The sequence below is a fragment of the Cenococcum geophilum genome, assembly GCF_001692895.1.
Source record: "Cenococcum geophilum 1.58 unplaced genomic scaffold K441scaffold_47, whole genome shotgun sequence".
Classification (NCBI taxonomy): Eukaryota; Fungi; Ascomycota; class Dothideomycetes; order Gloniales; family Gloniaceae; genus Cenococcum; species Cenococcum geophilum.
The window spans coordinates 1108049-1133816 of record NW_027137605.1 but is presented as its reverse complement, the minus strand read 5'-3'; the positions used below and the strand labels follow the sequence as shown (position 1 = coordinate 1133816).

At 48.6% G+C, this 25768-nt stretch overlaps 10 protein-coding genes across 10 annotated transcripts; 5 read left to right on the top strand and 5 right to left on the bottom strand.

Moving 5' to 3' along the window:
* Nucleotides 1–1457: 1457 nt before the first annotated feature.
* Nucleotides 1458–2899, bottom strand: K441DRAFT_579270 (uncharacterized protein; the record flags this gene model as incomplete). Its single annotated transcript, XM_067644328.1, has 3 exons — nt 1458–2252; nt 2327–2630; nt 2697–2899. 3 exons carry the CDS (start codon nt 2897–2899, stop codon nt 1458–1460), a joined length of 1302 nt encoding a protein of 433 aa, XP_067499996.1.
* Nucleotides 2900–3013: 114 nt separating this feature from the next.
* K441DRAFT_242446 (uncharacterized protein) lies at nt 3014–5504 on the bottom strand. The gene is made up of 4 exons (XM_067640722.1): nt 5425–5504; nt 5096–5374; nt 4314–5046; nt 3014–4249 (listed from the first exon to the last, which is right to left on the bottom strand). The coding sequence occupies exons 2-4, from the start codon at nt 5096–5098 to the stop codon at nt 3309–3311; spliced, it is 1677 nt and encodes a 558-aa protein (XP_067499995.1). The 5' UTR covers nt 5099–5374; nt 5425–5504; the 3' UTR covers nt 3014–3308.
* Nucleotides 5505–6213: 709 nt separating this feature from the next.
* On the top strand, nt 6214–9302 carry K441DRAFT_643296 (actin-like ATPase domain-containing protein). The gene is made up of 13 exons (XM_067646715.1): nt 6214–6368; nt 6419–6716; nt 6771–6835; nt 6896–6997; nt 7059–7638; nt 7711–7734; nt 7845–7899; nt 7954–8218; nt 8284–8436; nt 8496–8559; nt 8614–8700; nt 8760–8814; nt 8880–9302. Exons 2-13 carry the CDS (start codon nt 6642–6644, stop codon nt 9080–9082), a joined length of 1728 nt encoding a protein of 575 aa, XP_067499994.1. The 5' UTR covers nt 6214–6368; nt 6419–6641; the 3' UTR covers nt 9083–9302.
* Nucleotides 9303–10120: 818 nt separating this feature from the next.
* K441DRAFT_579361 (P-loop containing nucleoside triphosphate hydrolase protein) lies at nt 10121–10817 on the top strand (the record flags this gene model as incomplete). The annotated part of the gene is made up of 2 exons (XM_067644333.1): nt 10121–10194; nt 10277–10817. The coding sequence occupies 2 exons, from the start codon at nt 10121–10123 to the stop codon at nt 10815–10817; spliced, it is 615 nt and encodes a 204-aa protein (XP_067499993.1).
* Nucleotides 10818–13060: 2243 nt separating this feature from the next.
* Nucleotides 13061–15040, top strand: K441DRAFT_242318 (Cupredoxin). The gene is made up of 5 exons (XM_067640721.1): nt 13061–13588; nt 13674–13885; nt 13936–14096; nt 14159–14528; nt 14589–15040. The coding sequence occupies exons 1-5, from the start codon at nt 13393–13395 to the stop codon at nt 14898–14900; spliced, it is 1251 nt and encodes a 416-aa protein (XP_067499992.1). The 5' UTR covers nt 13061–13392; the 3' UTR covers nt 14901–15040.
* Nucleotides 15041–15613: 573 nt separating this feature from the next.
* Nucleotides 15614–17609, top strand: K441DRAFT_666194 (uncharacterized protein). The gene is made up of 2 exons (XM_067649626.1): nt 15614–16860; nt 16927–17609. The coding sequence occupies exons 1-2, from the start codon at nt 15899–15901 to the stop codon at nt 17219–17221; spliced, it is 1257 nt and encodes a 418-aa protein (XP_067499991.1). The 5' UTR covers nt 15614–15898; the 3' UTR covers nt 17222–17609.
* Nucleotides 17610–17958: 349 nt separating this feature from the next.
* Nucleotides 17959–19611, top strand: K441DRAFT_707760 (uncharacterized protein; the record flags this gene model as incomplete). Its single annotated transcript, XM_067653739.1, has 3 exons — nt 17959–18448; nt 18495–19046; nt 19079–19611. 3 exons carry the CDS (start codon nt 17959–17961, stop codon nt 19309–19311), a joined length of 1275 nt encoding a protein of 424 aa, XP_067499990.1. The 3' UTR covers nt 19312–19611.
* Nucleotides 19612–21375: 1764 nt separating this feature from the next.
* On the bottom strand, nt 21376–21705 carry K441DRAFT_467234 (ankyrin; the record flags this gene model as incomplete). Its single annotated transcript, XM_067641827.1, has 1 exon — nt 21376–21705. A coding segment is annotated over one exon (330 nt), but the record flags the coding sequence as incomplete, so codon positions are not given.
* A 180-nt stretch (nt 21706–21885) lies between these two features.
* Nucleotides 21886–22086, bottom strand: K441DRAFT_519556 (ankyrin; the record flags this gene model as incomplete). Its single annotated transcript, XM_067642134.1, has 1 exon — nt 21886–22086. A coding segment is annotated over one exon (201 nt), but the record flags the coding sequence as incomplete, so codon positions are not given.
* Nucleotides 22087–22179: 93 nt separating this feature from the next.
* On the bottom strand, nt 22180–25134 carry K441DRAFT_643266 (uncharacterized protein; the record flags this gene model as incomplete). Its single annotated transcript, XM_067646714.1, has 3 exons — nt 25111–25134; nt 24572–25035; nt 22180–24522 (listed from the first exon to the last, which is right to left on the bottom strand). Coding segments are annotated over exons 2-3 (2688 nt in total), but the record flags the coding sequence as incomplete, so codon positions are not given.
* Nucleotides 25135–25768: the final 634 nt, after the last annotated feature.

Sequence of the window (25768 nt, the reverse complement as noted above, 5' to 3'; positions counted from 1 at the left end):
TTCATACTGCCGTTATTGTCGCCGCTAAGCCGGAGAAGGAGTTTAAATCCTAGAAGCAAAAAAATATTCTCACTTATCATCAATGCTCCGTACATTTTCCGCCTGTGCCCATTCCCATAATAACGAGATTCTAGAAGTCGTCAGTGGAAGCTTAGACTGCGCTTATCCAGCCAGCAGTAAGGCGGGAGCAAACGCCCGCTGCCAAGCCTCGGCTTCATCGGGAAGAGTTTACCAATCCTGATTAACAGTAACATCGTCCGCTTGGACTACCCAGTTTCTCCGCATTTCTCCACATTTCCCCACGTTCCTTATAGCGTGCTGACAGGAGCCTAGTGAGGCTACCGTGGAGCGTAAGCTGACTATTAATGGGCCGGGTTGGTGATATTGAGAGATGCCGATGTGGCAGTTCTCGTCCATGGAAAAAATGAGGTGGCGCGTTCTGAAGATCGGAGTATTGCTCCTGCTTAGAGGGCATGGCATTCAATCGCTGCTGGAGCGGGGGATGGCCTAGAGAGGGTAGGTGAAATAGTTCAGCGGGTGTATTTTTAGATATTTATAACACCTATCTTACAAGCCTTATTTGCTATGCACAGAGGTGGGCTTTCCGAATCTATCTAAACTTATGAGCTGTGGCCGTGAAGTTTTATCTCATGTGCGGAAGGGCTGCTAAGATGCCAAGCTCCTCCAAAAGTACGTACTTCATAATGACAACTGAATCACTCTTTGCGGTCCCTCGCCGCCATAATTCAAAATTCTCTTGTCACTTGCTAGGGGTTTTTAATCTCTATAAATCTCCTTTTGGAGCCTTTGGAAGATTCCTGCTTTTAGTTTTCTCCATATCTAAAATTCTAGGATTTTGATTTTTGTAAACTTCCTTCATCCTGCGTAAGAGCCTATCAAAGTATGCTGCTTCCTGAGAAGGAAATAATCACCCCTGACACCCTTTTCGCCTATTCTAAATTTCAAGCTTCTGTTCTGCTGCTCTAAGTCGGATTTTAATTTCCGCGAGTTCCCCTGTACATTATCTTTCAATCATGTCCATGTTTAGAGGTTTCGGTTTTGGTTTTTATGAAGCCCATTCTATCAAGGAATTAAAACACCCCTCACGCTCTCTTCAGCTCAAAATATTTGAGAGTTCTATTGATTCATTTATGGGGTTCTTCTTACATTCTTAGAGCCTTCTTCTGCGGCATTTAAGGTCATTTAGCGTGGGATGTCTGACCCTACCTTACCGATGCCGAGCCAGCTGTTGCAAGTTTGAGAGAGCAACCACTCCCCCAACATATCGGCTTGAGACATGTTCATTCGATATTGCGGCTCGAACACAGAAGGGTCATATAAATACCAAAGATCAATTTTGAGTGTATATCTTCTGGTACGTCTGCTCGGCAAGTGACACGTAATCACACTACTGCAGCAAGGCCATGAATTGCTGACCAACTTGTATCACTGTTCGCCTATTGCCCAACTACCACCGAGAACCCCGAGCTGCCGCTACTACTCGTTGGCCTGTCCTCCTTCGCTACGTTTTCAGCCTCCAGATCTTTCTTGCTCGGGATAACTCGCTCACACCAAGCGCACCAACTCCTCACCTTCCCGAGGACCTCTCGCTCCAGGAACTGCACCACCCTCTCATGCTCATCCTCATGCTCCCGCACCACCGCACCCACGCAAACTCTCTTCTTGGCCTTCTTCTTCACCACCCCGCCCACGCCCTCAATCTCCTGCATCAGATAGCTCGTACCCTTCCAACTCCGTCCCGTCCCCTCCGCCTCGACCTTGGCAGCTTCCTCTTGCAGCGTGACCAGCGACGCCGCGTCGCAGTCGATTTCCTGCTCCACGGTCTTGGCAGCCAGACACGCCGCGCCGCGGCCGCACTCGACGCCCTCGTTGCCCTCGCCGATGCCCGTGCCCAGGCCGCCGAGGTAGTGCGAGTAGCGCGTGCGCCAGGTCCAGCCGCGCAGATAGGTCGTGTCGGCGGAGCGGAGCGACTGGCCGCAGGGCTGGCAGAGCCAGATCATGGTGGTGCAGGCGCAGGGGGAGCGCTGGAAGGCGGGGGCGGTGAAAGCGGGTGGGGAGGAGGGGGCGGGGAGGAGGGGAGAGGATGGGGGAGAGGCCGGCGGGCTGCTGCTGCTGGAGCGGGGCCGGCGGGGCGCGGTGAGCTGGGCCAGCGGGGCGCGCGTGCAGGTGCGGCAGAGGCGGCGGTGGCGGCCGTTGAGCACGGGGGCCGGGGGTGGTTTGAGTGTGCAGTTCTGCGGGGAGAGAGCAGTTAGCTTAGGAAGAGGGGTGCGGAGGGGGGGAAGGGGGGAAGGGTGCGGCTACTTACCCGGCACACAACTGTTCCGCAGCGTTGGCATTCTCCGACCATGTCGCGGGCACATTTGCCTATCCTCCCGCTCGTCATGCGGCCTATTGGGGAGCTGGGTCCGCTGCTGGCCCACGCCTGGTGCGATACGCGCACGCGCTCGGCCAGCTTGGCGCCCGGCGTGGCATCTTCGTTGACGCAGCGGAGGCTCTGGTTGACAAGCTGTTTGCGGTACTGGAGCAGATTAGCGCGGAACTGCCTGCAGGTCCTGGAGAGGTCGTGCAGGGAGTTCAGATCGAGCAGGCTGGCCAGCTGAGAGACTATGCTGTGGTTCAAGTCTTGTCAGCGCTTATCAACAGTGGGCGAATGTTCGAGAGTGAGAAGGGCTCACGGATAACAGCTCAATGCGGCTGAAAATCCATTGATGTTGGGATTCGGTCTCTCGTCGTCGACTGGAGTACGCTCTGGTGCATTGTGCTTAGGGTTCGTCAATGAGTGCCGCAGCTGGTGCTTGAGGCCAACGAAGCCGTTGAGCGCGCCGGGATCGGCGTGCGGGTCGTGAACCTCCTCGTCCAAATCAACTATCACCACCATGATGGGGAAATGAATGCAATACTAGTTTCATTGAAGCTGCCGAAGCGTGTAGAGACTTTCTTTGGTACTTGTGTTGTGGTGTGGGTGACGATGATAAACTTGGTGGCGCTGTAGTTGCTTGTCTTGGCGGCAAGCTCTTTCACTTCCTTAACTCCCCGCTCTCCAACATTCGCCCCACCTATTCATCAAACCATCCCAATTCCTTATTCAGAAATAATGGGAGAGCCGCAAGGGTTTTTAGCCTACATCTAGATAGGTACCGAGGTCTTGTGAAACTAGGTACCTAGGTATCATTCCGCAACTTGGAAATGAAGATATATTCTCGGAACGCTTTTGCTGCATTATCGTAACCATTTCAGCTAATCCTTCCACTAATAATAACGCCATATAAAGAAACACGGCATTTGAATTACCCATATCTGACTATTGGACTCTGGTCACTTTCCAAGTTGCCATCCCTTTGCCCCGCAAAAGCGGCTTGTCCTTCAGCACCCACTTGTTTTCCAGAGATCCCAGAGAAGATATTACGCGCGCTTGACTGCCACTCCCCCTTAAGTTTCTTAAAGCTCTGCTCAGGTACCGTCATAACAATTTCTTGGACTTCCTCCGTTGACAATTTTGATGGACCACCGGAGAATAAACCCAAAGGCCATCTTGACTTCTCTGCTTTCTGTGGCTTTTCCAGTTTATTACCCCCCTCGGGTTTCGCGCCCTGGCTAGCGATGTCTGCCTGTTGCGTTGAAGAGTTTTCGAGTTGTTCGTTATCAGTGATCTCGTCGTCTTTTGAAGCAGGCCGAGGGAAAAGCCCATTGAGGATTACTTCTGCCTTTTCGATGACTTTGCTATCACTGTATCTCTTGCCGTCATCGCCACCATACTTAATAAGAGCCGGGTGTCTGCACTCGAGGACTTGCAGCGTAGCCTCCTGGTACCGCCAGCGCTCCCTCTCACTAAGTTCATGCATTGTGGAAATCTCCATCCAGGACTGGTCAAATTTGTGTCCATGGGGCCATTTAAAGACATAATTGGCCCGACATGTACGCAGGCGGACAAACATCGATACGGCTTTCCCCACACAAACATCCACTTTCTTGCAGAAATTGTTCAGCTTCGCGTTCGCCCTGCCCATACCTCCTAGGGAAGGATCCCGAAAAAGAATGGCAGGGTTCTTAGGCTGGTCACCGTTAGCGATGACAAGATCGCCCAGAAACTTGTCGCAGACTGTTTTTGTAATTCGGGTTCTGACCTCAGTCTCGTTAACAGGCGGGAGTTGCTTGTTCATAAGACTAAGGAGGCGCACAGTGTCGGAGCGCCATCGGTAAAACGACTTGGTCAGTACAGCCGCGTCGACTTGATATTGTCAGCAACCCGAGTATAAATAAGAATAGTAGTGCAGGACTAGAGAAGTACCTACGTTTTGCAGCTTCTGCGTCTCGAGTTTTCTTTTGTTTTTGCCCTTGCTCGGCTTTAGCTTGCTTTGACGTTATTAAGGATTCAATTTCGTTCTCGAGCAGGTCAAATGCGTCACCAACGTCCTGTTGCTGGCCTGAGCGGACTGTGACCATAGACGCTGTTAGGCCAGTGTAGAACTCAGACTGTACTTGGCCGAGTAACAGGTGAAGAAACTTTGCAGGCAGCCGAGTGTTGATGAGATCAAGTCGATCTGCCTCCGTTGAGCCGTAACTCAGGCTTGCTAAGATGTGCTCTTTCTGCGGGCCGCTCTCTTCGTGCAGACGGTAACTCAAGATATTGGTAACTTCGCTGATAGAGCTGAGCAGAGTTCTGTACTCATTGAGAAGACTGTCTTCTGTAATGCTGATTTCCTCGCTCTCGCTCCCGAGTTCGAATACCAGGGCTGCCATATCGCTAATCTCTTTCTTTGCGTTTTCTTCGGCCTGGGTGCGCAGATTCCATTGGTGGATATAGCTGGCCTCATGACGTTTTGCCGCGTTAGCTTGCGCTATATAGCTATCCCGCCATTTTCTAAGTTCTCCTTGAAGAACGTTTCTCTGCGCTTCGGCTGTCTCTGAACGTGCCTGTTCTTGACTGAGCAAAGAATTCAATCGTTCCTTCTCTCTCTCCAAATTCTTTATCCTTTCTTCTTTTCTCCTGTCATAACTTTCTCGTGGATCTGAATGAATACCAGGCTACACCCCAATTAATATCATTTACTATGAGATCTACAAAAGCTCATACCATTTGAAAGTTTGCGTTTTGAGGTCGCAATACGAGGCTTCCTTTGGGAATGTTATACTTCTTATCATCAATCCCAGTCACCTGTACGAAGTCACCGCTTTTTTCTATCTCATTTGGTCTTCAGACCGTTAATAATAATACATTAAATTGTAATCTAGAAATATGTATACGCACAGCTCGCCAATGAAGGCTTGGTCTGCTGGAATTGTGAAACAAGTTCCTGCTGGAACTCCGAATACCAGTATCTCATTTGAGGGAGGTTTGGTAGACGTGGCTTGCCTAGGAAGGTTTATAAGCCTGGCACTTCCCGGAGCATACTCGGCTATTACTGAATTGCTAAGAAGCCACACTAACCCATTCACTCTTGTAGGCTCCAGCTTAGGTGGTTTAAACTGCCGCTGTGACAGTCTGTCTTTGTTAAAGAGACTCATCGTAAAGTGGAGGAAAAGGATATCTTCCAGGAAGGCGAGTGCGCTCTAGTCTTTCTAATAACTCAGCCTTCATTCTAATGAGAAGCAGAAAGGACTAGATATGTATACATTTCGAGGCCCTGCCGCCAGGCATCAATTTGTTCCAATAAGGTAAGGCTATGCTTATTATATCTCACGAGGCCGACCACAGCCTCGTAAATTTGTTGCCCATGCAGAAATCCTAGAGGATCTTAGAGTTGCGAATATATAGATTTACCAATTAACCGAGAGGAGGTTCTGCATGAGGTACATATTCTTATTCCCGAAGAAAGTTTACTTTCAGCCTTGTCCTTGTTGCCTCGAATACGGCCCAAAGAGTGGGGTAAAGCACCCGAGCGCTTCTGAATGAAATATCTACGTTTTATTTTTAATCGGTATTGTTATTTGTCCAACAAATAGTCCAGATGCTCTCCACGCTGATGGCCTAGCAGTGTTAATCGTAGGGTTCGCATGAATGTCAAAAACGCTATCCCTTGTAATCTCGAACCAATCGCGTCTTCTTTATTTCTGGCGTGACTGCCTTGTGGATTGCCTCGTAATAACTGAGGTCGATGTCATTGGCTGGGCGGAACTTCGGAGGATCTGCCATGCAACCTACTTCACAAACGTACATGTCCTGATAGTTCGATGTCTTAACATCCCAACTAATGATCGTACATTCTTCATCGAGGCATCCATCAGCTTTCGTTATGCATGTTGACCGGCCAGCGTGGCTTTTCAAGCAAAGCCTGCGGCCTATGCGCGCAGTCTAATTCCCTCGACAGGAGCAGACCCATGAACACAGAAGTAATGACAGGCTTACAGTAAGGCGCTCTCGACTCCTTACTCAAATAAATAACTTAATCAAGTTTAGGTTGTACAGAGAAGGCGTATGGGCACATGAGACTCATGAAACATGCCGCTCTCAGCAGCAGGCAAGGCGTTTCCGTCCTAAGGATTGATGTTAGCCTAGTAATAGATATCCAGCGGCTCTATTTTAATGAGATCAAGCCATTGACTTTCAGCCTTCCATTATCAAGTCCTTTGACTATATGAGTCAATCCAAAAATTTTGCTGGGCTATAAATTATATCTAAAATGAGCAGACGACTCACCATCGGAGTTGATTTCGGTACTACGTACTCTGGAGTAGCATATAACCATCTTGGAGATGTAGGGAATACGATTGGTATTACAAAAGACTACTCTACTAATTCCAATGATTAGGATTCCAAAGAGCCATTAATTATCACGGACTGGGGCGCGGGACCAACTTCTGACAAGGTTCCAACGTTAGTAATACCCACCAGCAATGTTATAATTCTCCTATCTAAACTGAATGCAACAATTAGAGTTCTACGTTACAATGTTTCTGATCACCTCGGTGGTCTAGCCGGTGTCAAATGGGGATATCAAGTCAAGCATCATGAGCGTAGACAGGAATGGTTCAAGCTGTAGGGCCACTATAATGTTTCTCAAAATCTCTGAGACTAAAGATAAAACTCAAATCTACAGTGCCTTAGACCCTATGGTGTATAAAGCCAACGACTGCGTTGACCTTTCTCAAAGCTATGCCAGCGAGCTGGCAGAGCCCCCAGACTATAGCCGAAGCGCCCAGACGCTCGTCACGGACTATCTCACAGCCCTCAGAAAGCAAGTCATGAAGGCTCTTGCAGAGAAGTTTGGCAATGCGGCTATGAAGACGGCAAACATCGAGTGGGTGATCACAACGCCCGCAGTCTGGTCTCTGAGAGCAAAAGATGACACACTCAAATGTGCCGAGAAAGCAGGTATGGGAAAAGGCCAGGCAATAAAACTAGTTTCGGAGCCGGAAGCTGCAGCTGCGTATGCTATTAAAATGATGCAGCCAGTTTCATTGCAGCCTGGGAACAATATTGTTGTGTGTGATGCGGGAGGCGGGACGGTGGATTTGATCACGTACAGGATTACAAGTATCGCACCTTTAGAGGTTGAAGAGAGTGCCGTCTCGAGCGGTGGCAAGTGTGGTGGTGTCTTTGTGAATAGGATATTTCAGAAGATGGTCGAAGACCGTCTAGGGAAGAATTCTGGTCTTACTGATATTGGGAAGCATCAGGTAAGTGTATTTGCCCATCAGTCCAAGGCTGACCAGCCCCCACTTGTTGCCAATTGACTGATAGATGTGTAGCTTCTGAACCATTTTGAGACATATGTAAGATTTTCTATCACATCAAAACCATTAATTCTCCAAACCCTCATCCACCGCTTTACATAACACTCATTTGTCGGTTCTCTACTGACCACATTCTCATTCTGCTACAGATGAAGCGAGAATTTGAAGACACTGGTGATCCAAGTAACGAACATTACGTTCCTGGTGAGCGAAAACGCAACTTTACAACACTAAAGTGATTTACTGATCACGACGCAGCTCCTGGAGCTAGGGCAAGTGCTAAGGCCAGGGTTCAAGGCAACAGCATGCTCATTACAGAACAAGATATGAAGGAAGCTTTCGACCCGGTAATAGATGAAGTTATCAAACTTGTAAAACACCAAATTGAAAGTGTTCAAGGCGCAGCTGGCGCCAACAAAGTCAGTGCTGTGCTTCTGGTCGGCGGGTTTGGGGAAAGTCGATATCTGAAGAAGCGGCTCGAGGACGCGATTCAACCGATAAGCCTTATTTGTCCCCCTAATGGGTTTGTGATACCCTTGACTCATTATTAGTCTCACGAATGTTGAAGCTGATGAGCTTGGTTTATAGTTGGAGTGCTATAGCTCGTGGGGCGGTAATCAAGGGAATTGCAAGCCATCAAAGTGCGCCTGGCTGGCGGGTTAACTCCAGAAAGTCAGACGTTCATCTCGGCACTGTAGTATATAGGGATTTTGTTGATGGCAAACACGATCGAAGCAGAAGGTGAGCCTCTTCTTCTGGGTACGTTATATTATGCTCTGGCTAATTTGGCCTGTTTTTAGGTACTGGGATGATCTCGAAGGCTGCTGGAAGTGTAGAGACCTTATGTCGTGGTTCATAAACAGGGTGAGACTCCTAAAATGGTTGCCTCTATAAGCTTACTAATGCACCGCACGATAGGGCGAAGATCTCAGTGAGACAAAGTCTAAATCTTTCAGCTTTTACCGCAATATTGAAGTTGGGGAAAAGTTCAAATTTACTGAAGAAGTAAGAATGGGTTCCACTACTGAATTGAATCTTGAGAAGCTGACGTTGGAACTAAATAGCTACAATCATCCTTTGAAGACTCGACTGATGGTCCTGAGTACTATGATATTGGAGGTTTGTATACCTGAATTTCCTTATTTGCTAGGCTTCACACTCTAACTGACCGCTCTCCTTCAAAGTTTGCCGCAAACAAGTTAGCTTTAAAGTTGACATGTCGAAAGTCCCCAAGGATAGATTCGTTAAGAAAAGAGGCGCTAACGGGAATGATTACTACCGCATTGATTACGAGATTCTGGCGAGATTCGAGTCAGCCTCTGTGGAGTACAAATGCCAATTTCAAGGCAGTATTTATGGTTCGGTCAAAGCTACATATGCCCAGTAGCGTGTTGAATTTGCGACTCAGAGGTGAATTTGGATTTTGCCATTTGGTAGCGCTGCCAATACTTTGCGTAATCTCGTCTTTCAAGCTTCCCCTTGAATTTCAAATTGTTGTGATCGAGATGCTTTGCCTTCTAAGAGCTAGTGGAGAGATATAGTCCTACTAATGGAGTATTGTTCTGTAGAAATCCTCGTGAAGCTTAATAACTATCCCATGTATTGCCAAGAAGGGAGTCTACCCGAGTGGCCATTTTGTAAGACCCCGCTATGCTATGTGAGTCGTGGATGAGCGCCTGAAGTACTTCACAGCTTGATGTATAGAAGGCCTTTATATTTCCTAGATCTCAAGCCATTCAAGAAGACAAGAATAGGCCGCCAATCCCGAGTTTAGTCTTCTCGCGGCATTGAGGATAACTGCCGGCGGCAATTTATTCTCATTTACTCTCATGTAGCTATATAAGCGGCAATGATAGCGGCGCTCACTTTTCTCCCGAATAATAACCTTCTTCGTCTTTTCAATATCCAAGTCTAGGATGAAGTTGGTTTCATTTAGAGGCACAAGCTCTTTAGCTAGTTCTGATTAACCTAAAGTGCCACGTAGCAGTATGGCCAAAATTTGAACTGCATCTTTTCCCCGTTGGGGTGCTGTATAGGATCAAGAGAATCTTGGTCGTAAACAAGCATGAGAATACCTGGTGTATAACTTGCTCTGTGATTTTTCTCAACAACTTCTGCATCAACTACAGAAGTTAGGCCGGTAACGAAGAAAAGTTAGAACAGAGGGTTTTATTGATTGGCTGCAGATGCCCATAGAAATAATATGGGAAAACATAATGAAACATGGAGCGATTTTGCTGATGATTATGCAGTGAGGAAGTTGAGGTAAAATATCGGAATTGAAATCCACCACGCCGGATGCCAAGAGCCAAGGATCTCCGCTATCTCCGAAGGCTATAGGTAATTCATAGCACCGACAGAAAAAGCATGGTTTCATGGGAACATGCGCTTCTAGCGCAGTCTAATTTGAGAAAATTCTATCATCATGGCTACTGAAGCTCCCGAAGTCACAATCCTCCTTCTGGGCGATGCAGAAGTTGGTAAGTCGACCTTTCTCTCGTAGGTTCCCATCTCTATACTCAACCCCTTCCCGTCTTGCTAACTTTCAATTGCAAAGTGCCTTAACTGACTATTTCATCAGGAGACTTACCCTAGGAGTCCGCCCTCGTGAAGAGCAGCTCCCACCGTATGACCTCCCGGTTCTTCACGATGGCGACCAGCCGTTTACCTTCCATATCACAATGTACAACCGACCTTACCGTTTCTACATTTATGATACCGCGTCGCCCACGAATTACACTCTACTTAAGCCGTCCTTTATCGTTCTTTGTTTCGATATAACCCGACGTTCTACCCTATACTCGCTGAGATCGCGCTGGAGGCACATGGTCGAGACTCACTTCAATTATGACGAGCAGCTCCCAGTGATGATGGTGGGACTGAAGAGGGACCTAAGAAAAGAATGGACGGAGCAGGAGAAACAAGCGCGTAGACTAGGCGAAAGCGTCATGCCGCAAGAGGCATTGGGTGTTGCGCAAGAGATGCGGTGCGACCGGTACGCTGAGTGCAGTGCAGTAACCGGTGAATTGTGCCGTGAGGTACTTGAGGACATTGCCAAAACTGCTGCGAAGACGACCACTGAGAAAGGAGGAAGAAGCGACCCTGGCTGTACAATCATGTAGGTAGGTGAGGGATCAGACGTCTCCAAATGGACGTTTCACTCTGGGAACCGACTTTGACATCAAAAACTCCTTTTGCTTTGGCACCATCTTCAGTATAGGGCGCATGACTTAGGATGGTTTATAAATGATCCAAGCTTAGCTCAGCAAGGATTCTAAGAATATCCAATTCAAAGCTGCAGCGCTTCTGATCTAATACTTCATCACACATGTTGCAGCAGGATGAGTTCTTGCAGGTTTTATTCATGGGTGCTAAAACGCTATCAATTGCAAGCTTAAGAGGCGCTTTAGTACACTTTCTTTAGGGTGGGGGCCGTATCAGTATCATACTCCAAGTGATCTTAACCGAAATCACTCAGTTCAAAAGCCTATTTATGGACACCATTGATGTGGGAGACTTATCGGTTGAGCTATTTGAGCTATCCACCTTCTCACCCTCCTGTCTACTTCGTGGCAGCTGGCCCAGAAAATCAAACACCTCCTGTGCAGCTTTCTTCTCCGTCTCTCTTTGCCCATTTGTGTCTCCATTTCCATACTCTTAACGTGTTTGAAAGCACTTTATGAGACACTGTTGGTGTTGAACGGCAGTGCGGAGCCAGAGACTATGCTCAAGCTGAACTGTGCCGATACCACTTCTCCTTGCCCCCCAAGAATTGACGATGAGACGCTGAAACTCTAAATCGGCCCCGGGTCCAATTTCTCCTGTACGTGTATCGAGCTAGGGGAGCACACTAATATTGAAGTAGCAGAAATATAAAGAGTCTAGGAAACGTTGAATTGTTGGCCAGGCGAAATTTAGAGAAAACGCTATCACGTCACCGCCATTTGGGAGAATTGTCAGAAAGTGTATGACAATATTTGCGGAGCTGGGAATACCCCGTTGAAGAAATCCAAGGATGGTCAAGACATTTTTGACGGGGCTGGGAAGTTTGGCGGCAGCAGCTAAGTCGTCAGAGCTGCGAGCCCAGTTTATGAGCGGGCTGTAGGTTTTGTCTGGATCAAAAGATTTGCAGATGAAGAAGTGATCGTCGTGGATTGGCTGGAGTGGGTTTTGGGGGGTCTGACAGAAATTGGTGGAGGTGGCATGAGCGCGCGTGCTGTGCGCAGAGTCAATGGTCCAACAGGGCTCGTCTGGGTGATTTTAGGCGTTCTTGGGGGTAATACAGGTTCATCATTTGGCCCCGTGGGCCGATGGTCTCCTAACGAGTGTGGTTCTGCAGTTCCAGCATTGCTGGGTATCATATTGAATAGTAGCGTAGAAATTCGGCGATAGCTGATATAAGAATCCGATGTCCCTTGGAAAATGAGTGGTGGCTTTGGGAGCGAATAAGCTGTCCATATTAACGCTGAGAGCATCACGTCCGCCTCAACATCGTATGTACTTTCCGGATGATATACAAAGTCCGACTAAAAGGAGAAGGAACTGAGATACCAGCCTTAGCCTTTCCCATGGCCGGAGTATAGCTATTCGGCGAGGCACACCACCGCTTGTTGCATTCAAAAGGGGTCAAAATAGTAGCAGAGACGTTTCATGCTGGTGAGGTTGACACAGGCGCGCGAAAACTTGGCGGTCAACCTTTGCATTACTTAAGTTTTTTCGCTGGCGGATCTGCCTCCTTCACTTTCACTCAATGACCCTCCTCGACGCATAATGTGCCATTCTTAGGACCTCCCTGCAGCACTCTTATTCCCGGCTGCTGAATTTACTATGCTGGCGGAAGTTCGGCAGCCTCGGGCCTCTCTTCTCCCGCGCCATCATGTGTCGATCGCGCGTCAGCTGTTCGCTCAATAATCCTAAGAAAGAGTAAGCCCATGCTAGCCGGGGTGCGTTGTGGTGAGCCTCCAGGGTTAACCAACGAAAAACAAGTCATTGTCAGCGGCGCGGAGCCTTTTTTGACGTAAATCCGAACCATGTAACCACAACCTTCCAGTAACGTGGATATGGGTAGTAGATCAGTTACAACTTGGGATGCTTACATGCGCGGATATGCGTAAAGTTTAGAGCTACGCTCGCCATCGTCTCTGTTGTTCTCAAGCTATTTGCTTCACATTGATGATTTACATCAAAACTGCATAACATTCGCGCTCCGAGGCACCCTTTCTTAGGCACGTCAGGTCTACGGTATTGACGGTGTCTTCTCCATTTGCCTCTCCATAACTCCAATGCCTTTTGAGGCCTCTGGGAACAAATCGGGGCTATGTCTATAGTTGTAGTAAGCTCAGAGATAGGTTTGAGATTAGTTTGGATGTCATTCAATACTCAGAAGTTCCACAAACCTTCCTTTCTGTCGCAGTAATCGTCAGTCATCTTTGCCACAGACTCCATCCTGGATTCCCAATGTATAATCTATCTCTTGTAAGGCGATTCTCGATGGGCCTGTGTCTGTCATCGTCGTCAATTGCCTATGACGTTGACCTCAAGGAGCAGAGGAATGTTGAGGTTATTCGTATATGGAAGTAATACTACGCGATATGGCTCCATGCACCATTTAAATCCAGCGGGAACCCAGCAGTTTTGAGATATCTTCCACAAACCTCAGTAACCCTATCTTTGGACACACAAAGCCATATATTCACCATGCTCAAAGTCTTCTCATTGGCCCTTGCGGCCCTCCCGGCATTGGCAGCTGCTGGATATTCCAACACATCGAGATGTATTGCTTCCATGGATGGAAAACTTCCATATTATACGCCTGAGGGATTCAATTTCAGCGGCCAGATTCGCAGGTATTACGTAGCTGCGGAGGTTGACACCTGGGATTATACTCCGACAGGTACGCTACCAGTTCTGAAGTCTTCATGGCGCTTCTCGTCAATGTCATATAAACTCGCTAACTTCAATGTTTTTTTTAAAACTAGGTTGGGACAACTGGCTAGGAGTTCCAATGGATGAGTCGTTTCGCGCCCAGACGTGGGGGTATATCCCGACTAATCAAAGCATCGGCACCATATATGACAAAGCCCTATATCGTGGGTATACTGGTCCAGACTTCCAGACTCGAACAGAGCAGGCACCATGGCAAGGCTATATGGGTCCTACTCTTCGGGCGGAAGTCGGTGACATGATTGAGGTAGATTCTAACACCTTCAAGCTTGTTATATATACTCATGCGACGTACAGATATTATTTATGAACAAGATGGATACATTCTACGCCAGCGTCCATTCCATGGGGCTCTTTTATACCAAGGAAAGTGAGGGAAGTATATATTATAACGGCACTGGCACGATGCCCTCACCAGGAGATGCTGTGGCACCTGGAGAATGCTTTACGTACAAGTGGTAAGTTGCAGAACCAGATCATTTCAACGTAGAAAGTCGTCAATACTCACAGTCTATTCGAGGCTTGTACCACCCCCAGACATTCCAAATCCTGGGTATGTCAGTAAACTATACTCTTACCATTCCTACGTAAGCATGNATCAAGATCAGGATGCTGGCCTCAGCGGGCCAGTCATTATCTACGAGCCTGGCAAGATGAACTCAACCATGGCCTCTAACCGTGAATTCATCGTCTTTTACGGAGACAACCAAGAATCGAACTCCTTTCTCGCACTACATAACGTCGAGAAATATCTTCCGGGTGTGAAAGTCGCGAATGAGTCATCCACCTACCCTGAACCTGGGCCCGGAAATCATTCTATCTGGTATCCCCAATTGACCAACACGCCGCAAACCAACGTGACTACTGATATAGCCGCAAACTTCTTCCCTGTAAGCGCCCAAATCAAGTGCATCACTGCAAAATTTTGAACTTTTTCTCACAATTGCTAGATAAACGGCTACATCTTCGCAAACAATCCTCCCTTCGAAATGTGCGTTAATGACGCTGCCATCTGGTACCTCTGGGATATGGGCTTTGACACACACGTAGCCCATTGGCACGGCAATAACGTCTACAACAATGGTCTCAACACAGCTGTCGTACCGCTCAATCCAGGGCAGGTGGTCACCGTAAGCATGACGGCGCTGAATCCGGGGCAGTGGCAGCTTATTTGCCATTTCAATACTCATTTGAGTAAGGGCATGGAGGCAAACTACATCATTTATCAAAATAACTGTCCATTACCGCCTTTGGCAGCGTGATGCGAACAAACATGGGAGTGAGCAGGGAACCAGAGGTCCAGGTGAAGGGGAAGGATCGATGAGTATATTGGGGAGCCGCGAGAAGCTGATTCATGTTTATCTTTTAGAGGGCTAGATTTTTTTACTAATTTGAGAAGTGATCATGTCGTGGAGTCTTATTCTAGTTCAAAACTCAAGTTCGTCATTTCGGTATCGTGATGTCGGCCTGGTGTCGATCACTAACCTGTATTAATAGAAGCCTTCGGCCCCACTACCACCTACCACCTCACAGAGCGAGTGAATACATTCATTTGGTCACCCTTACTTTCTAGGGAGGGCTTCGCCCTCTCACACTAGTTTTATAAAACAAGACTTAATTTTAGCAGCTGTGGAAGCGTTTTGTACAACAAGTGCATGCATGCAGGTGGCTCGCTTATTTTTTGCAACACTTTTAAAAAAGGTAGGACTGTGTCACCTCGCTGTGCCCACATGCAGCTAAAAGCTTCCAGCTGAATCTCGGCGCTGTCGGGTCTCCAAGGTCGTGCCGGGATTGATAATTTTCCTAACCGCATCGTATTTGCTGGCATTTGAAAATTTGTGAAGCTCATTAAATTGGGTAGAAGACACTGTAGTCATCAATTGGAAACGATTAGGTCTCAAAGGCCTCACACCATCTCAAGTTTTTGGCTCACGCACGCGGCCTCGATTTTACGTGGATTAGCGCCGGCTGGCCACTAGCTGTTTGCCTCTTGCTTGTTCGGACTTCGGGCATGGGGTCTCATGAATCTAGGCTGGAAAATATCCTCTCCCCCCGGTAGCGTTCTACCGTCTGGTGATCCGTGCACCGGAAAAATAATAATTGGGTATCTCAACTTGATCCGATTGGTTCTATTGGCTTTGCTATTGTCACTAACCATAAGACGGTGCGGGTCTCCACATCATAATGCAGGACAAAGACTACGCTCCATTCTTAGCAGATCAACATCAAAAATCAGAATCCTCTCCCATAAACCTAGAACATGGCCACATTCATCATCCGCGATGCTCGCGTCTTCACCGGCGAGGAGACCTTTGAGAAAGGATTTGTGTATGTTTCAGACGGCAAGATAAAAGCAGCGGGAAGCGTCGACAACATCCCCAGTGTTTCTGATATTCAAGTCATCTCAAAGCCGGGCCATACTCTTTTGCCTGGGCTCATTGACGCTCACATCCATGCCGACAAGGGTGACCCCCTTGCCCTCCGCCAGTCCTTCCGCTTTGGCGTCACAACCGTCTGTGACATGCACAATGAGGCCGCCAACGTACGTGCTATGAGGGCCCTAACCAAAGAGCCCGACACATCCGACTATAAAACTGCTGGAATTTCGGCGACTATCGAGAATGGCTGGCCCATTCCTGTAATCACTGCACACGATAAGAGCCCTGAGACGCTGGCCGAGATCGCAACTTGGCCGAAGTTGACGAACAAGCAAAACGTAGAGGAGTACTTGGATGCCACTAAAAAGGAAAATAACCCGGATTATATCAAGCTGATGCATGAGTCGGGGAAATCCATGGGAGCACAATTTACTTATCCAACTGAGGAGCTTCAGAGAACAATCGTTGATGCGGCGCACGCCCGGGGTTACCTAACCGTTGCGCATGCAACGTCGCTCGAGGATACGATTACAGTGCTGAAGGCTGGCGTGGATGGATTGACTCATACGTTATATGATCAGCCACCCACGCCGGAGTTGATTGAAGCGTACAAGAAGAATAATGCATGGCTAAATCCTACGCTCACAGCCATGGGCAGCTTAACGAAAGAGGGACAGTCACTCCAAGAGAAATACGCACATGATCCACGAGGCAATGGTTTGATCGGCGAGGCAGAGAGGGAGAGGAAGTGTCAGTGCATGGCGTTTACCACACCAACGTCAAAAGTAGAGTATGCGTACGAGAGTGTGCGCCAGTTAAGGAAGGCAGGGATTGACATTATATGGTGAGTTGCGGAAACTTAGTCACCTCCAAAATCTTTAGGATTCTTGCTGACACGTGGGCCGTATAGTGGAAGTGACTCAGCAGGTCCGGCGCTCGGGACCGCTTGGGGGCTTACGATCCATCAGGAACTTTATCTACTCGTCACTCAGGGTGNCATGACGCCAGAAGAAGCGCTCCGTTCTGCAACAAGTGTTACAGCACGCAGATTCAGGTTCTCAGATAGAGGAAGGTTGGCTGAAGGGCTGAAGGCAGATTTGCTCTTAGTAGAAGGCAACCCATTAGCGGATATTGACGCAACACTGAATGTGAGAGGTGTGTGGCGTGATGGAGCATTGTGTAGCGTGTATGAAGGAAAGCTGTAGGAACTCGGGAAAGGCACAGAAGTGCGATACCATGNTCTCGCCCCACGCAGCACTTTGAAGGACTCATGTCTTATAGAGAATACGACGATGAATCATGCGCAAATATTGTCTTCAAATTTTTAATTATCCCTTGCATAAGGTGACATGCGGATGTAGCCCGTGCGCATCAAACAAGAACATCAACTTCCTCAACACCAGCAGCAACTAGATAGCTTTATCAATCAAATAAACAACTAATATGGTCAGAAATCGTGCAACTAACGATGAGAATTTTGTCCCGCCTACTCAATACCCTAAACTGTCGCGTCGTTTGAAGAAAAAACCACTACCTGGGCCTAAACCAAAACCACCGCCTTACTTCGAACCTCCGTAATGAAAACACCTATGGCACCCCAAAGCTTCCACACCACATCGATTCCGGCGATCCTTAACAAATATTTAAGCTGTTTCGGACTGATAAGCTGCTGGATTAGCTTAGGGAGTATATTTGAAGCTTTATGTGAACCTCAGGTGTACAGCTGTTTAATTGGTTAAGCTCGGGCCGCCCTTCTACGGATATTCTATCTCGTAATCTTTTCATTCCCACCCATAGCCTCAGATCCTGATCTCCCCATTAGATTTTCGGTGACTAGTAGAACCATCGCTTTCACATCCATTAAATCCGGGACTCGGGTACCCCTCGACCCTCCTCCAGCTTTGTTCAGGAAAACCTGCCGGGTCTACTTAGCCTCATCTACATGACTTATCAACTTCCAACTGATCCATCCATTTTTAGCAGTGACCCTTTAGGTATTTGCGATGATGAGTGCTCCAGTCAGACTCTTGTCCTACACCAACTGATTAATAACGCTTTGGACGACCTCTCCGTCAATCTCTTGTTGCTGCCGACTCTGATTGAGGACATAGCGTATACTGTGCACGGCAATGGAAGATTGGATACCTCGCATCTACGTCATTTTCTCTATACTGACAAATCGGACGAAACTGCAGACGCAGCCCGAAACCTTCTAACAGCCGCCCTCTCACTGCTTCAACTGTTCCCAGCGAACACGATAACCTTCCTACCTTCCTCATCTGCGACAGCATCCTGTGCCACTTATACAGGCTCTCAAATAAACTCCCTCCTTGCACATCAATTCCTCGGAACATTGCACCAACCATCAGGAAATAATTGGGGCCCACCCTGCTTTACACCGTGGTTCGCTGCTGATCCACCACACACAAGCTGTCAATGGATACATTCGCACTTTGTTGCATCATTTTGCCAACGGAGGCTATGAGAAGTCTGATTCGTTTACTTTCCTCACACAACAAGCTGACTTGATGCCCGATCCATCCCGGTGTGACAGTATCCCCAAGATAAGCCTATCTGTAGTTTACGAAGAGTCTGAACCTTCCAGCGCGCCGAATGATCCCTCCCCTTTTGTCTTAGTCGCGTCCCACGCGCAGCCTGGCCCAGGTCCAACAGCCACCCATGAAGAGCGCCTACAAGCTGCGTCACCTGCATTGAGTACCTCAGCTATTTTCACACCCTTGATACCTCCCGACTATGCAGTCGTCACTTCCGCATTCCCGGTCCACGCCTCTTGGAAAGGCCACAACCGCACTGCACGCCTAGACCAGCTATACCCACCAGACGCTCGGCCTCTCCGCCACTACATTCTCGCCGATGCGCTACCATTGGACGAAGTAGAAGAAGAAAGCTCCGGGGCTCTCAAGGATTTACAACCGGGCCATATTGAGCGTGAGATACGGAAGCTATATGCCGCCTTCCAGGGTGCAGTCGTGATGCAGGGAGAGGTTGAAGGGCTGTCAGATGCTCCATGTGTGATTGAGGCCGCAGCGTGGGCTGTCAAGCATTTGGTGGGAACGTTATTGCTAAAGCGGTCTACATGATGATTGCGGCTGGGCTCACTAGTGTGGAGGTGCGCCTTACTCTTCTGGAGAATCTTGCTCAAGAGGCCGATGCCATCAAGCGAATTCTCACACATAATTGCACGGTTTCAAGACTTTGGAGTATTGTTACTAGTCCCAAGGTCCGCGTATGTAAGAGTACTGCCGAGCTAAGAGACTTTATAGTATTATCTTAGAAGTATCTCTAGTACCTAGACATGCCTGGGCAATACCTAGGTAGGTATAGCCTAGTGGCTCCTGCACCACTAACCGTATTCGAGTGCGGATTTTCAGACAGAAGATTCGTTGCGGACTCTTGCATGGCACAACATTCTGTCACATTGGATTGAAAATGCCTGTTGATTACGCACGGCCTTTCTATAGATTAGTACCGAAGCACGAATCGTTTAGTCATTGTCAGCTAGTTTGCCTCGTTATGCTTCACGAATGGCCCCAAGTCCTTCAGCAGAGCTTAAAGAAATTCGCAGGAGTTTCTTAAATGATCGAAGGCTTCTTGAAGGAACCCATAAAGCTCATACCCAAGTCCCGTTCTGAAGCCTTTCATGAGCTTATCCAAAATGCGTATGTGGTGGTAAGGACTACGCGGATCACGCCTCGACACGATTTCAATACAGTGGATTGCAAAATCGGCTTCCCCTCCAGCACGCAGCGGAGATTTTGCACCCTGCCACCGGCGGATCTCCTTGCAGCCGCCTTACTTGAGCGTTGAACAATGGTGCTAGACGGTACCCGTGGCTCGTATACGAACAAGCTACGGCATCGCCGATATAAAATATATGTACACCCTCTTGTTAACTCCGGCAGTTAGCGCAGCCACGTCTGTACGGCCTTTTGATAGGGGAAGTTTTAGTATTTTTGCTGTTTAAGGGAAAGTTAGTAAAATACGCTAACTACCGGCGCGTCCAAGTGCTATATACGGCCTAGTCCTCCTATTAACCATTTTCTCCTATAGCATATCTTGACAACCCTATGGCCGGAGCTACTAGCGCAGTTTCAACCGCGAGTAGCGTGTGCATTATTAAGTTTCTAAAATGTTATAGAAGTAACAGCAACGCCTAGAATATTCTATAATTATAGACTACTCCCTAGCCCTCTATAAAATAGAGATATAAAAATAAATATATGTAACGTGTCCCGCCTTTACGTCGCCACATCGGCCAAAAAGACAGCAGTACTCGCGAATCTATCGCGACTGTGGCGGGATCTAATATATGTACTCTTACAATATATAATCCTATTACTGCTGCGTCTTTAAAAGGCCTTAAGCCGCGTGGAGTTTAGTGCTGAACTCTCCCCCTTACGCGTTGTCGCCAGCCCCTTATTAAGCAGCAGCTTGATTATCGCCTCGTGCCCATTCCCACCACCCATGATAGTATCCGTCCCGAAGTATCCTTTGAGCCGACGTCGACCTTGCCTGTCTCGAGCAGCAGCTTGACTACCGCTTCGTGCCCGTTCTCTGCCGCCCTCCATAGCGGCGTCTGTCTGCTATTATCCTTCGGGTCGATGTCGACCTTGCCTGTCTCGAGCAGCAGCTTAACTACCGCCTCGTGCCCGTTCCCTGCCGCCAATGATAGCGGCGTCCGTCCACTGGTATCCTTAGAGCCGACGTCGACCCTGCCTGTCTCGAGCAGCAGCTTGGCTATCGTCTCGTGCCCGGTTCCTGCCGCCGATGATAGCGGCGTCCGTCCCCTAGTATCCTTAGAGTCGACGTCGACCTTGCCTGTCTTGAGCAGCAGCTTGACTATCGCCTCGTGCCCGTTCCCTGCCGCTAATAATAGCGGCGTCCGTCCCCAGGCACCCTTCAAGTCGACGTCGACCCTGCCTGTCTCGAGCAGCAGCTTGACTACCGCTTCGTGCCCGTTCTCTACCGCCCTCCATAGCGGCGTCAGTCCCCTAGTATCCTTCGAGTCGACGTCGACCTTGCCTGTCTCGAGCAGCAGCTTAACTACCGCCTCGTGCCCGTTCCCTGCCACCAATGATAGCGGCGTCCGTCCACTAGTACCCTTCGAGTCGACGTCGGCCTTGCCTGTCTCGAGCAGCAGCTTAACTATCGCCTCGTGCCCGTTCTCTGCCGCTAATAATAGCAGCATCCGTCCCCAGGCACTCTTCAAGCCGGCGTCGACCTTGCTTGTCTCGAGCAGCAGCTTGACTACCGCCTCGTGCCCGTTCCCTGCCGCCCTCCATAGTGGCGTCGCTCCCCTAGTATCCTTCGAGTCGACGTCGACCTTGCCTGTCTCGAGCAGCAGCTTAACTATCGCCTCGTGCCCGTTCTCTGCCGCCCTCCATAGCGGCGTCTGTCCACTAGTATCCTTTGAGCCGACATCGACCTTGCCTGTCTCAAGCAGCAGCTTGACCATCGCCTTGTGCCCGTTCCCTGCCGCCAATGATAGCGGCGTCCGTCCCTTAGTATCCTTTGAGCCGACGTCAACCTTGCCTGTCTCGAGCAGCAGCTTAACTATTGCCTCGTGCCCGTTCTCTGCCGCCAATGATAGCGGCGTCTGTCCACTAGTATCCTTCAAGTCGACGTTGACCTTGCCCGTCTCGAGCAGCAGCTTAACTATCGCCTCGTGCCTATTCCCTACCGCCAATGATAGCGGCGTCCGTCCCCTAGTATCCTCAAAGCTGACGTCGACCTTGCCTGTCTCAAGCAGCAGCTTAACTACTGCCCCGTGCCCGTTCTCTGCCGCCAATGATAGCGGCATCTGTCCACTAGTATCCTTTGAGCCGACGTCGACCTTACCCGTCTCGAGCAGTAGCTTGACCATCGCCTCGTGCCCGTTCCCTGCCGCCCATGATAGCGGCGTTTGTCCGTAAATATTATCCTTTGAGCCGACGTTGACCTTACCTGTCTTAAGCAGCTGCTTAACTACCGCCTCGTGCCCGTTCTCTGCCGCCAATAATAGCGGCGTCCGTCCCCTAGTATCCTTTGAATTGACGTTAGCCTCGCCTACCTCAAGCAGTAGCTTAACTATCGCCTCGTGCCCATTCTCTGCCGCCAATAATAGCGGCGTCTGTCCCCTAGTATTCTTTAAGCCGACGTCGACCTCGTCTGTCTCAAGCAGCAGCTTAACTACCGCCTCGTGCCCGTTCTCTGCCGCCCATAATAGCGGCGTCTGCCCCCAAGTATTCTTCGAGTTAATATCGACCTTGCCTGTTTCGAGCAGCAGCTTAACTACCGCCTCATGCCCGTTCTCTGCCCCCCATAATAGCGGCGTCTGTTCCCCAGTACCCTTCGAGTCGACGTCGACCTTGCCTGTCTCGAGTAGCAGCTTGACTACCGCCTCGTGCCCGTTCTCTGCCGCCCATAATAGCAGCGTCTGTCCTCTAGTATCCTTTGAGTTAGCATCGACTTTACCCGAATCGAGCAGAAGCTTGACGACGATCTTGTTCCCGTTCTGGAGGGCCCAAATTAGGGGTATCCAATCATCTTCAGCTGCCGGATTTGTGTTCAGTACATTCCTTTCAAATAGTCTAAGCAGTAGATCGCGTATAACTGGCTCCTGCGCTGATACGTAGAATATGTGCTGTAGCCAATATGATTTTGCATAAGAATAAAAGTGGAATTTGTTAATCGAGCGAGAACTGAGACTCTTGCTTATTTCTGCAAGAGTTCTGCTAATGTCATGCTCAGGGCATTTCCTAGACTTTAAAAGCTTCAATGCAAGATTTCGAATAGTACTTGAAGAGTCAAGGGTTGAATGAATGATTCCGGACGGCACTAATCCAGTCATCATTTGCGGAGCCACTAGAGTGGATAGCTGGGTTTCGAAGACGCCGTAACTAAGGTAGGTAACGATGATATCTGCCATCTTCCTCTGTGCGCTGTTCAGAGTAAACGATATATTAGTGGAGGCCGCAAAACCATTCAGGAGGAATTGCTTGACGCTGTGGTGCACCAGTCGCACCGTCAATTCCTCTTCATCGACGGTAAGAAGACACCCGCAGCAACTTAATGTCGAATACACATCATTCAGGAGCCTTGCTGGGTCCCAGACAGCATCTCTAGGAACTACGCTGAGGGCTTCTCGGAGCTCTTCTATTGTTAAAGGACGGTGAGCTATAGTAACAAGCTCAAGTATCGGCCTTTGATAAGGCTTTCCTGGCCCTTCCGATCTCTGTAAGATACGAGAAAACGTTTCAGGTAGATCCTTAGGAAGGTCAGCCAGAGCATCCCGAATAGCAGCATCTGTTCTCATAGCGCACAAAGACTCGATTTGAAGAGCTACCCAGAGGAACATTCCTTGAGATCCTTTCAGAAGAGTATCCCGTATTTCCAGAATAAGGTTCGGATTTCCTATTACTAACTTTTGGGACCCAATACAGCTCTCTAACTCTGCATCAATGAATACCTTAATATCGGGATTTTCATCTGGAATTGAAGTGATCCTAACGGCAGTGAATTTTTCTGAGCTTAGTATGAAGGTATTATCGGGCTCCGTCCTGTGTGAAACACATAGGGAAAGCGTAAATAATTCCTGGAGCTCCCCAAGATGTTGGATTAAAACCTTTTTCTTAGTAGAATCACATTCATCCAACCCGTCAAGGATAAAGTACGCCCTATAATTAGGCGGGAGGGCGCGTTGGAATAAAGAGAGTAATGTTTCGAAATCTAGGGCTGAAGTAGTCTTGTCAAGCAATTCCGCCACCATTGCGAGATTTGGAATTGGGCGCAGCAATTGTCGTGCTAGGGAGCCAATGACTGTCTGCGCTTTTAAGCTCTCGGGAATGTCGTGCCTGCAAAAGAAATAGGCAACTGCAATATCCTTGCCCTGAACATGGAGATGTATGTCATCGACAATATTGGCGAGTAAAACAGATTTCCCTGATCCTAACTTGCCTGTATACATAAGCGTACAGGAATCTGATCGGCCTTTCCACTCCTGGTATTCGGCGGCCTGACTGAATAGAGTTGCGTTTCCAACCTTTCGAATTTGTTTCCACGTCGTCTCATAATCGTACTTGGAGCAAAAGTCGAGGACTCGTAGATTTGTGGCCAGCTCTTGCTGGAGCGATACGGATTTAGAAAGCTTACTCGAAAGAGCTCTGAATCGGGAGTTCTCTTGGGCCTCTTCCTCAATCTTCTTGGCCATTAATAGGCTTACCTCCTCCTTGATCGAATTCGCCCAGAAATCGAGCTCCGATTGAAATGCCTTTATATCCAAGTCGCTTAGAGTAGATGTAACTTGCCAAAAGGTCGACTTCTGTGTAAACTTCAATAACTGATGGCAAAGACGAACTATAACAATAAAATATTCAGAGAGGTGTGATTGTAAATTCTTGGATCGGGGATAGAGTAAGGCCATTATTTGGTAACGTGGTGCTGAGCGACCGACGTTCATGAAGAGACTCGACAACTTCTCGAGATAGGACGTAAAGTTTACGAGTAACTATAAAGGCATTAGTAGAGAAAACAGCCAATAAGGTTAAGACACTAACGAGTAATGACATGCGTAACAGCGACCAGACGCCACATGCAATTATGTTCTGGGAGCCGCCTACTATAATATCCCCAAGAGCAGCGAACTGCTGGACTGCCTGTAGGAAATTCGTCAAACGAGGTCCAAAACAACGGCCGCCGACCTTTCCAGACGCCCGGCGGTCAATCTCAGCTGTGAGTCGCATGACATCGCCGGAATCTGGAGGGGTATAGAGCGATTGGGACCTATAGGTACAGAAGGTAGTTTTCTGCTCGCTCGAGAGGTCCGCTTCAAACTGGGAAACAGCTTGAGCTAGGCGAATTTCGGACTTCAACCGCGAAGCATTTGCTAGCATAACAGACATGAAGGTAACGTCCTGAAAGGCTAGGAATGGCAGAGCGCATTAAAACCTCATGCGAGAGCTTCCCTAAGAGAATTGAGAGGGAGGATGAAGACAGGGTCGGGGCTGATGGGAGCTGTTGCCTGGAATGCTACTCAGCAGGCGCGGATTACTTCGCGCACTAGATCTACTACTAAAAGGAGCTGAAATCTGGGTACCTTATATCACTGATAAGTCATGAAAGAAGGCCGATTCGGCCCACTATTACGGGCAGAACGATCGGGTGAGGAAAGTTGAAGGTAGCTGGGGTGTTGCGGACTGAAGTGGAGTGTGGCCGCGCATCTTAGCTCGAGCCCGCTAGGGCTGAGCTGTGCGCTTGACCTAGTTCGGTAAGGCGATTGCCAAGAGAGGCGGGGCAAAATCCCAGCTGCGCGGGAAGCTACAAGGGGGCAACCTGAGCGGGCCACTCGCCCTCCCTGCAAGTTCTGGTGGCATTATAGCCGTGCACTTACTATTTTCCCAGGATATTACTATAATGTCATCAAAACTTGTAGGGAGGGCGAGTGACCCGCTCAGGTTGCCCCCTTGTACACCATCCTGTATTTCCTTGGTTGAGCATGGTGTTAGGTAATGGATATATAGTTCTCATAGTTGGCTTCTGAACTGGAGCATGCATGTTGATGGCAGGAAGTATTTAGTTAGCGCTCTGTAACGGCCCATACCCTAGATGGTGCATGGCCATAATAGAATATACATACATACATACATACGTACACCATCCTGGCGCATCCGGTTGAAAGCGTGTGTTGATCGCGCTAACCAAAATGCGTACATTTGTACCCAAATGTGGGTAGAAATACGTTTAAATGGCCGTGC

Bases quoted from the DNA above. Each gene is read 5' to 3' on its own strand.
- K441DRAFT_242446 (XM_067640722.1), bottom strand. The intron at 4,250-4,313 runs GTAGGTACTTCT...GACAATATCAAG, and splicing joins AGACGCAGAAGCTGCAAAAC to TCGACGCGGCTGTACTGACC.
- K441DRAFT_643296 (XM_067646715.1), top strand. From the start codon at position 6,642: ATGAGCAGACGACTCACCATCGGAGTTGATTTCGGTACTACGTACTCT. The intron at 6,717-6,770 runs GTAGGGAATACG...TCCAATGATTAG, and splicing joins CATATAACCATCTTGGAGAT to GATTCCAAAGAGCCATTAAT. The intron at 8,701-8,759 runs GTAAGAATGGGT...GGAACTAAATAG, and splicing joins AGTTCAAATTTACTGAAGAA to CTACAATCATCCTTTGAAGA.